The sequence below is a fragment of the Tetrahymena thermophila genome, assembly GCF_000189635.1.
Source record: "Tetrahymena thermophila SB210 genomic scaffold scf_8254585, whole genome shotgun sequence".
Lineage (NCBI taxonomy): Eukaryota > Ciliophora > Oligohymenophorea > Hymenostomatida > Tetrahymenidae > Tetrahymena > Tetrahymena thermophila.
Window position 1 is genome coordinate 61,105 of NW_002476356.1, and position 13,006 is coordinate 74,110.

General features: G+C 19.8%; 3 protein-coding genes across 3 annotated transcripts in view; 1 reads left to right on the plus strand and 2 right to left on the minus strand. All coding sequences in view use genetic code 6, as the record gives it.

Moving 5' to 3' along the window:
• The window catches only part of TTHERM_01186290 (hypothetical protein), a gene marked incomplete at both ends in the record, with an annotated part of 3,185 nt that extends 2,968 nt beyond the window's left edge, over nucleotides 1–217 (plus strand). Inside the window, one exon of the mRNA XM_001019472.3 lies at nucleotides 11–217. Within this exon, the coding sequence (XP_001019472.3) occupies nucleotides 11–217 (207 nt within the window). The remainder of the gene's footprint in view (nucleotides 1–10) is intronic.
• A 1,224-nt stretch (nucleotides 218–1,441) lies between these two features.
• Nucleotides 1,442–7,910, minus strand: TTHERM_01187290 (kinase domain protein; the record flags this gene model as incomplete). Its single annotated transcript, XM_001019473.2, has 14 exons — nucleotides 1,442–1,510; nucleotides 1,800–1,881; nucleotides 2,206–2,295; nucleotides 2,620–2,709; nucleotides 3,045–3,140; nucleotides 3,461–3,550; nucleotides 3,874–3,963; nucleotides 4,292–4,381; nucleotides 4,709–4,798; nucleotides 5,752–6,170; nucleotides 6,233–6,301; nucleotides 6,528–6,577; nucleotides 7,282–7,467; nucleotides 7,529–7,910. 14 exons carry the CDS (start codon nucleotides 7,908–7,910, stop codon nucleotides 1,442–1,444), a joined length of 1,893 nt encoding a protein of 630 aa, XP_001019473.2.
• A 3,042-nt stretch (nucleotides 7,911–10,952) lies between these two features.
• TTHERM_001187290 (kinase domain protein) lies at nucleotides 10,953–12,874 on the minus strand (the record flags this gene model as incomplete). Its single annotated transcript, XM_012798461.1, has 5 exons — nucleotides 10,953–11,206; nucleotides 11,533–11,622; nucleotides 11,952–12,041; nucleotides 12,368–12,457; nucleotides 12,785–12,874. Coding segments are annotated over 5 exons (552 nt in total), but the record flags the coding sequence as incomplete, so codon positions are not given.
• Between the last annotated feature and the right edge of the window lie 132 nt (nucleotides 12,875–13,006).

Genomic DNA, 13,006 nt, shown 5'->3' on the forward strand with positions numbered 1-13,006 from the left:
ATCTTTAAAGCTTTATATTGATAATCAAACACAAGGATTATCTCATTTAATAGATAAAATTAATTTAAATAGAAACATAAACACGGTTGCACTTAAAAAAAATGACTATTATGAAGAAATCACCTTTTAATAGAAATAATTCAGAAAATAAATATTTAAGTTGAAAAGGTTAGTAGTTTTTGACAGGCATAGAATGGATGAATAGTTACAAAATTGATTTATTTCAATCAGTTAGAATATTAAAAATTAATATTTTATTTTTTTTTATCATAGATTTACTGTATCTTCATGTTGTATTTTTTTAATTTTGTTTAAACAATATTTTTTCTTTTAAAGTAATTTTCAAATTTATTTTTATTAATTTGTTTTGCTAGAGTTATAATTTTAAATTTAAATTCATAATATTTGTAAAATATGTGTATGTTCTGTATTACTTCTATTATAAATTAATGAGATCCTTATTTTTATTTAAATAATTGGTCTTAGATTGACTTAAAATAAGGTCAATGTATCCTATAATAAACTAAAGGTTTATTGTCATCTATCTCTAATGAAATGGTTAAGCTTCATTCAAAAGTCAAAAGGAGAATAAAATTTTTTCTAAATTTGAATGGTTAGTTGAAAAAGGTAATAAATATAGAGTAGAAAAGAGAGTGAAAGAGATAAATTTTTAATGACAGTATACTCTAAATCCTCATTAATTAAGAGCAGCATAAATTAAGGGCCAAAAAAAATTTTTTATGGAAAGAATTAATCTTTTTTACATTTTAAATGAATGAAAAAAATTCTTAATCTAAAAATTAAATGTTTAATTAAATATTTAAATTTCTTCATGAAAAAACAAATTAAATCTTCATTTTTAATTTTTTTCTTCAATCAGGTTCGAAACCTGCTTTAAAATTTTTATTTCTTTTAATTTTCTTTTATTAAATAATAAATATTATTCTACTAAATCAATATTTTTTACTCAAGAATTAATTATCCGAAAATAGCAATAATTATAAAGAGTTTCTCTTTAAAGTGTACTAATTTAAAATAATTTAGTCAAACAATCCTAATAGTTTTGATAATTATTATAATTATTAAAATAGTAAAATTATATTTTAATCAATATGTTTTTTAGAGTCTATCTTAGTTTAAAATAAAAATAATACAGTTGAAATGGCTTAAAATTTTACTATTAAAATATTTTAAACAATAAATAAATTTAATTTAAATGAAAAAACATTTTTTAGAATTTTAATATGCATGTATTTATACATTATAATAATAATTTTAATTTGTTATTTATCTATCAGTTTAATAAGATTAATTACATTTAGAACATGAAATTCATAAATAAAAAATATTTATAAATGGATACTTAAAAATTGTGATTAGCTTCATTAATTTATCAATACAAATAAATATATTATTATATACTAATTTTTTGTATTTTTTTTCAATTGTCCATTTTAATTTTGAATTTGTTTTCGAAATAATCTTCAAATCTATAAAATATATAAATAAACTATAATTAAACTAAAATAGAAAAATGAAAATAATTAATTAATCGATGATGAATAATTTTGCTAAGCATATTGAAAAGTGTTTTTTATTTTGATGCAATTAATTGGAATAATTGTTTCAATTAGTAAACAAATAAATTTAGATACACAAAAATTTAACAAAAAAATCAAAAAATAATTTATGATCTGTGAATCAATCAATTAATTCTCCAAACCCATTTGTTTTAAGTTTCAATTTCACAAATGTGTTAATTAAAACAAACTAAATAAATTGATAGTTATTTAAATTACCAGATTCAAAGATGTTATATTATGGCACTTCTCCAAGCTCATTTTTATATTCTTAGCTACATCTACACCAAAGTCATTATTTCTCCTTTGAAATAATAAATAATGAATGTGTTGAAAATAATGAAAATAAAATAGAAAAGTAATTAATAAATGGGTTAATAATGAATGATTTTGTTAAACATATTAAAAATTGCTTATTTATTCTGATGCAATTAATTGGAATAATTGTTTCAATTCGTAAACAAATAAATTTAGATGCACAAAAAATAAACAAAAAAATTAAAAAACAATTGCTGTGAATCAATCAATCAATCAATTAATTCTCCAAACCCATTTGTTTTAAGTTTCAATTTCACAAATGTGTTAATTAAAACAAACTAAATAAATTGATAGTAAGTTAAATTACATTATTCTGAGTGTCAAAGATGTTATATTTTTGCACTTCACCAAGCTCATTCCAATGTTCTTAGCTCCATATGCATCAAGCTCATTTTTCCTATGAAAATAATAAATAATGAATGTGTTGAAAATAATGAAAATAAAATAGAAAAGTAATTAATAAATGAGTTAATAATGAATGATTTTACTAAACATATTGAAAAGTGCTTATTTATTTTTGATGCATTTAATTGGAATAATTGTTTGAATTCGTAAACAAATAAATTTAGATGCTCAAAAATTAAACAAAAAAATAAAAAAACAATTTATGAGCTGTGAATCAATCAATCAATTAATTCTCCAAACCCATTTGTTTTAAGTTTCAATTTCACAAATGTATTAATTCAAACAAACTAAATAAATTGATAGTTAGTTAAATTACCCTAAATTGAGATTCAAAGATGTTATATTTTGGCACTTCACCAAGCTCATTCCAATGTTCTTAGCTCCATCTGCACCAAGGTTATTATCCCTATGAAAATAATAAATAATGAATGTGTTGAAAATAATGAAAATAAAATAGAAAAGTAATTAATAAATGGGTTAATAATGAATGAATGATTTTGCTAAACATATTAAAAAGTGCTTATTTATTTTGATGCAATTAATTAGAATAATTGTTTCAATTCATAAACTAATAAATTTAGATGCACAAAAATTAAACAAAAAAATCAAAAAACAATTTATGAGCTGTGAATCAATCAATCAATCAATCAATTAATTCTCCAAACCCATTTGTTTTAAGTTTCAATTTCACAAATTTATTAATTAAAACAAACTAAATAAATTGATAGTTAGTTAAATTACCTTAGATTGAGATCCAAATATGTTATATTTTGGCACTTCTCCAAGCTCATTCCAATGTTCTTAGCTCCATTTGCACCAAATTTATTATAGTTATATCTATGATAATAATAAATAATGTTATAAATAATGAAAATAAAATAGAAAAGTAATTAATAAATGGGTTAATAATGAATGATTTTGTTAAACATATTAAAAATGCTTATTTATTTTGATGCAATTAATTGGAATGATTGTTTCAATTCGTAAATAAATAAATTTAGATGTACAAAAATTAAACAAAAAAATCAAAAATCAATTTATGAGCTGTGAATCAATCAATCAATCAATTAATTCTCCAAACCCATTTGTTTTAAGTTTCAATTTCACAAATGTATTAATTAAAACAAACTAAATAAATTGATAGTTAGTTAAATTACGCTAGATTGAGATTCAAAGATGTTATATTTTGGCACTTCTCCAAGCTCATTCCAATGTTCTTAGCTTCATCTGCACCAAGATTATTCCAACTATGAAAATAATAAATAATGGATTGTTGAAAATAAGGAAAATAAAATACAAAATTAATTAATAAATGGGTTAATAATCAATGATTTTGCTAAACATTTTGAAAAGTGCTTATTTATTTTTGATGCATTTAATTGGAATAATTGTTTCAATTCGTAAACAAATAAATTTAGATGCACAAAAAATAAACAAAAAAATCAAAAAATAATTTATGAGCTATGAATCAATCAATCAATTAATTCTCCAAACCCATTTGTTTTAAGTTTCAATTTCACAAATGTATTAATTCAAACAAACTAAATAAATAGATAGTTAGTAAAATTACTTTAGATCGAGATTCAAAGATGTTATATTTTGGCACTTCACCAAGCTCATTCCAATGTTCTTAGCTCCATCTGCACCAAGTTGATTACCACTATGAAAATAATAAATAATGAATGTGTTGAAAATAATGAAAACAAAATAGAAAAGTAATTAATAAATGGGTTAATAATGAATGAATGATTTTGCTAAACATATTAAAAAGTGCTTTTTTATTTATGATGCAATTAATTCGAATAATTGTTTCAATTCATAAACTAATAAATTTAGATGCACAAAAATTAAACAAAAAAATCAAAAAACAATTTATGAGCTATGAATCAATCAATCAATTAATTCTCCAAACCCATTTGTTTTAAGTTTCAATTTCACAAATGTATTAATTCAAACAAACTAAATAAATTGATAGTTTTTTAAATTACCCTAGATTGAGATCCAAAGATGTTATATTTTGGCACTTCTCTAAGCTCATTCCAATGTTCTTAGCTCCATCTGCACCAACGCCACTAACACTATGAAAATAATAAATAATGAATGTGTTGAAAATAATGAAAATAAAAGAGAAAAGTAATTAATAAATGAGTTAATAATGAATGATTTTGCTAAACATATTAAAAAGTGTTTATTTATTTTGATGCATTTAATTGGAATAATTGTTTCAATTCGTAAACAAATAAATTTAGATGCACAAAAAATAAACAAAAAAATCAAAAAACAATTTATGAGCTGTGAATCAATCAATCAATCAATTAATTCTCCAAACCCATTTGTTTTAAGTTTCAATTTCACAAATGTATTAATTCAAACAAACTAAATAAATTGATAGTTAGTTAAATTACTATAGATTGAGATACAAAGATGTCATATTTTGGCACTTCTCCAAGCTCATTCCAATGTTCTTAGCTTCATCTGCACCAAGGTGATTTTAACTATGAAAATAATAAATAATGGATGTGTTGAAAATAATGAAAATAAAATAGAAAAGTAATTAATAAATGGGTTAATAATGAATGATTTTGCTAAACATATTAAAAAGTGGTATTTATTTTGATTAAATTTATTGTGATATCATTTCAATTTACAAGCAAATAAAATTATTTATGGCTAATAAAATAAGAATTTATAAAGTTAAATAAAAAATCCTAAAATATAAATACTGCATAAATTTTATCAAAGTCTAAATAAGAGAATATAAACTTTATTAATTTATTTTCATATTGAAATTATCTGATTTTTTAGTTAACTAATAATACATAAATTAAAATGATAGTTTTGGGAAATAAAATTTTTAGTATAAATTTAAAAAGGTTAAATATATTTTAAAAAATTAAAAATCTAGAAAATGAAATGGGAAAAATTTAGAGAATTAAACAAACTCTACAATAAATAAAATTTTTAAGTATTTAACTTCAATTTTATTTAATTTAATTATTGAATTTATATATCTAATGTTCAATTTAAATTAATTAATTCTTCATTTCATTTCATTTTATTAAGCAATTAAAAATTTTAATAACTTTAAATCTCAAAATTTTGAAACAGTAAAGTATCTAAAATAAATAATATTTACAATATTTAACTTTATACTAATTCTGATAAATTTTAACATTATTTAAATGAAAATAAGAGATTTAATTATGGATTAAAATCTATTAGCAAATAATAATTAATTTAAAGTTATGGAAAAATAACAAATTTTGATATTTTTGTCTAGATACTTAAAAATAAGTACAAAATAATAATTTAGATTTATTTAGGGGAGAAAATATCAACTTCTTAAATCATATATCAATGTTTGATGTTATTTGAATAATTTATTTTAAAATAAATTAAAATAAAACTACTTTATCTATTTAAAATTATTTAATAATAATATTAATACCTGAAAGTAAGACGTAACATATGAACTAATCTTTTTGCTATACACTCCTAGATTTCAGAGAGTTTATGGTAGCCATGAAATATGTACACATCAAATCTGACTAAATTGTATTCCCATGTGTAGTTAATCTAAAGAGATGATTGTTTGAATTTTGAAATCATCAAATTAGACCCAGTGAACTAACTTTCTAGTTTTAGTCTTAAGTTATTTAATTGTTTAGTTAGTTCAAAAGAATCGATTCTATTCTAGGGCATTTTTTCAAGCATTTTAGTTATAATTTAGTTAATATCTAAATATAAAGGGTCTTTGCTTGAATAGTTAAGTAGTTTTCCACTTCTGATAAAAGTACAATCTTCATCTTCAAGAAACTTTCCAAGGGTTAATTCAAGAAGAATAATTCCTAAGCCATAAATATCAAACTTTAAATAAAAATTCAATTAAAAACAACTAAATAAATAATAGAATAATTTAATAAATTTACTTTGATATTGAATAAACCGTTTGGATCAATTGATTCAGGAGCTGCATACTTTCTTGTAAATCCTTTGAGCTTTTAAATATTAAGAATGTAATATACAAAAAATTTATTTTTAAATAGCTTAAATAAAATAAAGAGTATAAAAAATGTGTTATATTTTAGAAAAATTGTAAACCTTTGATAAATTTGAATAAATTAAATGATTAAGCAAGTGTTGAAATTCTAAATATTAATAAATAGTGCTGAAACTAATTTGAGTAGTAATTAAATTTGAAAAATAAATAAATTAATTAATTACATCATAAGTTTTTGATCCATCTTTAAATGATTTAGACTCTCCGAAATCACCTTTAAGATTAAAAATAAGAATTTAGGCTAAAATAAACTTATAAATAGTATAAAATTCAACTCAATAAGATTAAAAGTAATCTTTTTTATTTGAAAATAATTATTTATTAAGAAATGCTTATATTTAAAATATTCAAACTATAATTTGTATGTTAATGATTAAATCACAAAAAAATATTTATAAATAGAATGAATCTTTTATAAATAAGTGTAAAATATTTATAAACTCTAGTAATTTTATACTACTCTTTATATTTATTTAATTTATTAAATAGAGTAAAGTCAATTGTAAGTAATTCACTCAATATTAACTAAATCATTAAAATTCATATTAAATTAATAAACTAAGGTAATTAATTTAAATTATGCAATTATTGATACTCAGATAAAGTAAACTTATGCTTCATTAATTTTAAGCAATTAAAAACTCAAATTTTTGAAATGGTAAATAAATTAAAATAATCAAATTTTTAAATTTATTTTTTGTTTAATTTTTTAATAAAGGTTTTTAATTTTTAATACTTAAATATTTAGAATATCATTAACATTTTATCATTCTTTTTTAAAGTTTTATTTAATAATCATATTTTTAGATGGGAGGAAGATTAAATTAACTTACAATACATTTTTTTTGTTTGTTTGAAGAGTTTCTTAATCCAAAAGTTAATAAATAAATAAAATTTTAAATAACATTAAAAATTTACATAGATTAAAACATTTTTCTTAGCTATCGTAAAGGATATTGTCTGGTTTAATATCAGAGTGAATCAAATTATTTTATTAAATTGCTTCAAAGACTGTTGACATCTGAATAGCAAAACCAACTATTTAGTTGAGTGGTAGTGTTTTTCTTTCATAAAAGTACCTAAACATTATGTTTTAAAGAGTACCTAAGAATTTGAAAATATTTATTATATTTAAAAACTAAAAGTAACAAAGATAAATTTTTACATGAATATCTTTTAGAAATCTAATAGTATCTTGATTTTTTTTCATTGAAAAACCCTTCGATAGTTTTAAAGACGTAAGGAGTATTCTTTAACAATTTCAGTATTTTTTCTTCTTCTTTGATTTTTTCAAAATCAGCTTTGCTACATTTGACAGCTACTATTTCTTTATTGTACTTAGCCTCAAAAACACATCCAAAACCACCTTCCGAAATGTAGGATGTTAAGTATATCTTCTTCTTTTGAAGTTCATTGTAAATAATTGTTAGTTCATCTGAATCAAATATCATATTCTTTTTATATTGATTTTAGTAACCCTTAAAAATTTCTTAAAATATTTCTTCAGGTGCCTAATATTTAAGCTCAATGTCTTGTTATTATTGCATGATTAGTAACAATTGCTAATATATAAAATAATTATAATGTTTAAAGAATAAGAATAAAAAAATTTTTTTTTAATTTTAATAATATATTTTATTTTATAACAAAATCTTTTTTATTTACCTTTTTTATTTCTTTCAATTAATTTCTTTGTTTTTTTCTTAATTAAATTATAAAAATTTGTTAATTAATAAAGTATTAAAATTTATAAGTGAAAGATTATTTTTTTTGATAATTAATATAATAAAACTAAATAGTTCGTGATTTTCCCCACAAACCTTAATACCAAATTTATTCTATTGTTTACAGAATAATTGAAAAGATAATGAATTTTTTTAAGCAATTTCACTTTATCAATTAATATATATTAATTTATTTTATATTTTATTTTAATTTAAAAAATAAAATAATATTTTTTATTTATCAGAACTAAATAAAAAAGAAAACATCAGTTTTTAAAATCTACTAAATATATATAAATCTGGTATATTAAAATTAAAAGATTAATCAATCATATTTATTAAAAATGTATTACAGGCAAAGTTTAAATTTTATAATATTTTATCAAAATATCTTCTTTCAAACCAATAAATTATCTTCTAATAAAAAAAATAAAATAAAAAATAATAATTTACTTAGCATTTACTTTAACTTTCATTGAATTTATTTGCTTTTATTTTTTTCATAATAATCTATTATTAAATATATTTTAAAATAAATTTTTTTTTATTAAATTTACCTCTTTCAATAGATCTTAGCTTTTAAAGTTGCATATCTTTTAAAAATATTCTATTGAGATTTCTAAGGCAACAATATGGAGAAATACAATAAAATATAGATGAGTTTAAAAAATATTTTTATCTTTATTAAAAAATTAAAGAATTTATTTACAAATTTAGCTTTTATAATAACACTTAATATTTTTGTAGATTTAACTTTAAATTTATCAAAACAAAATTTTTATTAAAAATAAAAAAATCATATTAAGTGATAAGATTTTTTCATTTGCTATTTTAATAAAAAAGTATTTTTTTCAATGATTAAAAATTGACATAAAAAATTAAATTAGTTATTCCTTTAATATAAATAATAAATTAATTATTATTAATGATTTATTTTATTAAAAAATGTTTTATGTGTAATAAAATATAATAATTTATTCAACAGAAAGTTTTCTTTTTAAAAATTATAAATAAAATTAATTATTATTCAATCTTATTCAATTTATATTTACACTAATCTATATGTATTAAGAAGTTGAATCCTTAAATTTTTTATTAAGAAATAATTGTCCCTATTAATAGTTGTAAAATTTTGATTTTATTATTTTAAAAAATTATAAATGCAAAATCATTCAAGCTTATTTATATGTATGAATAGAATTATGAGAAAATAATAAATTTAAAACAAAAAAAGGAAAGTAATCAAGTAAAACGATTAAACCTTTTTTACTAATTTTAATCAAACAAATAAATATCAATACAATCAAAAAGAGCAAATATAAAAAATTTACTAAAAGCCAAGTTTTAAAACAGAGACTCGAGCATTTTGATAAAACATATCCTAATTCTTATTTAATGAGAGCATCATTATAATTTCTACTCTTTGATATTAAAAAAGTAATTATTCTTTAAAATTGAAAAATATAAAGTTTAAACTTAGATTAAATATTAAATATAAAAGAAAATATAAATTAATCAGTAAGGAAAAAAAATAAATGTAAAATTTAAATAAATTAAGTAAATAATATAGAAAGAAATTAGTTTTATCTCTTTTCTAAAAGTTTTTTAACAAAATTAAGAACAATAATAAGAAAATTAAAAAATCATTTTTACTAAAGATTAATTGTTAAGAAGAAAGTATAGGATATTTTGATAATGCAATTCCTAAATTTTATGCAGCTTTTGCATCTATTGAGTTAGTCTCTAAAAAAATTAATTATAAAACCCACAAAACTTGTCATATTCACTAGTAAAATGTAATAAAATAAAATAATTTACAATACATTTTAATTTTTTTAAAAAGTATAAAATGTAGCCCTCCAGGTGAAATGACTGGAGGAGAAAAAATTAGCATGTAGTGGCTTCAATTTGGTATTACTATATTTAAAATATTCTGATTACAAATTATCTTGGATTTTGAATAAAGTAAATTTTTTTAGAAATTTATTAAAAAGGAAACCAAAATAATATTTTGAAAAATAATAATAATTTCAAAAGATATTTTAATTAGAAAAAAATTGAGTTTAAATTATTGAAATTTTTGTTTTTGATTTTTAAAAATTACTAATAAAGGATTATTAACTTTAAAATAGATCACACTTCAATAAAAAGTAAAATAAATTTTACTGAAGTTCTTACAGAAAGTCCCCGATATCAAAACACTAAAAATTAAGCTTGATTAACATAAATGAATAATTTTTTATTAGCTCAAACAAATTATATTTAATAGTTATTAATTAACATTTCAATATTTACTGAAACTGATTTTGTATTTTATCTTAATAATTTACAAACTTCTCCAAATATATTATCTTCTCTCTCTCATACTCTAGCTGCAAAATCTAGAATACTTGACTATCTATTTTTATCCATATTAAACGTTTTTTTGTTAAGTTATTTTTAAAAATATTCTTTAATAAAAGTATATTTTCTTTGATTGATTGATGAATTAACTATCAAAAAAATCTGATTAAACTACCATAACTTAAAAAAATTGGATTTTTCTATGGCATAATAATATTCTAAATTCACTTATTTACTTATAAAAATTACATTTCAAGATATTTCTGACAATTAAAAAATACAAAATTTTTAATTAAAGATTTTATATCGAAACGATAACTCAATAGAGTTTTCTTGCTTACTTTCTTTTAAATTGCAAGAATATTAAAGACTTAAATCATTCAATCAAGTAAATTTATTTTATTTAGAAATTGTAAAATTTAAACATAAAACTAATACTTATGCTATTATAATAATGTTAATTTTTTTTGTAAATACTGTAGACCTCAGTTGGGCAACATGCAAAAATTCGACACTTTGAATCTAATTTACCGCCATAAAAATTTTATATTAAGATACACAACTATTTATGATAATAAATATTTCAATCTTATTTAAATATTAATGATTTTTTTAAATACAAAATGTAATGGCTCATTTTTTTTGCCTACTGATCTAAAAATGCTCCGATTGTAAATTCTCTTTACTCTAGATTGAGATTCAAAGATGTTATATTTTGGCACTTCTCCAATCTCATTCCAATGTTCTTAGCTCCATCTGCACCAAGGTTATTCTCCCTATGAAAATAATAAATAATGAATGTGTTGAAAATAATGAAAATAAAAAAGAAAAGGAATTAATAAATGGGTTAATAATGAATGATTTTGCTAAAGATGTTAAAAAGTGGTATTTATTTTGATGCAATTTATTTGGAATATTTGTTTCTATTCGTAAACAAATAAATTTAGATGCACAATAATTAAACAAAAAAAAAATAAAAAAACAATTTATGAGCTGTGAATCAATCAATCAATTAATTCTCCAAACCCATTTGTTTTAAGTTTCAATTTCACAAATGAATTAATTAAAACAAACTAAATAAATTGATAGTTAGTTAAATTACTATAGATTGAGATTCAAAGATGTTATATTTTGGCACTTCTCCAAGCTCATTCCAATGTTATTAGCTCCATCTACACCAAGCTCATTCCAACTATGAAAATAATAAATAATGAATGTGTTGAAAATAATGAAAATAAAAAAGAAAAGGAATTAATAAATGGGTTAATAATGAACGATTTTGCTAAAGATGTTAAAAAGTGGTATTTATTTTGATGCAATTTATTTGGAATATTTGTTTCAATTCGTAAACAAATAAATTTAGAAGCACAAAAATTAAACAAAAAAAAAAAAATAAAAAAACAATTTATGATCTGTGAATCAATCAATCAATTAATTCTCCAAACCCATTTGTTTTAAGTTTCAATTTCACAAATGAATCAATTAAAACAAACTAAATAAATTGATAGTTAGTTAAATTACTCTAGATTGAGATTCAAAGATGTTATATTTTGGCACTTCTCCAAGCTCATTCCAATGTTCTTAGCTCCATATACACCAAGGTTATTCTTCCTATGAAAATAATAAATAATGAATGTGTTGAAAATAATGAAAATAAAATAGAAAAGGAATTAATAAGTGGGTTAATAATGAATGATTTTGCTAAAGATGTTAAAAAGTGGTATTTATTTTGATGCAATTTATTTGGAATATTTGTTTCAATTCGTAAACAAATAAATTTAGATGCACAAAAATTAAACAAAAAAAAAATAAAAAAACAATTTATGATCTGTGAATCAATCAATCAATTAATTCTCCAAACCCATTTGTTTTAAGTTTCAATTTCACAAATGAATTAATTAAAACAAACTAAATAAATTGATAGTTAGTTAAATTACTATAGATTGAGATTCAAAGATGTTATATTTTGACACTTCTCCAATCTCATTCCAATGTTCTTAGCTCCATCTGCACCAAGCTCATTCCTCCTATGAAAATAATAAATAATGAATGTGTTGAAAATAATGAAAATAAAATAGAAAAGGAATTAAAAAATGGGTTTATAATGAATGATTTTGCTAAAGATGTTAAAAAATAGTATTTATTTTGATGCAATTAATTTGGAATATTTGTTTCAATTCGTAAACAAATAAATTTAAATGCACAAAAATTAAACAAAAAAAAAAATCAAAAAACAATTTATGATCTGTGAATCAATCAATCAATTAATTCTCCAAACCCATTTGTTTTAAGTTTCAATTTCACAAATGAATCAATTAAAACAAGCTAAATAAATTGATAGTTAGTTAAATTACTCTAGATTGAGATTCAAAGATGTTATATTTTGGCACTTCTCCAAGCTCAATCCAATGTTCTTAGCTCCATCTGCACCAAGGTTATTCCAACTATGAAAATAATAAATAATGAATGTGTTGAAAATAATGAAAATAAAAAAGAAAAGGAATTAATAAATGGGTTAATAATGAACGATTTTGCTAAAGATGTTAAAAAGTGGTATTTATTTTGATGCAATTTAT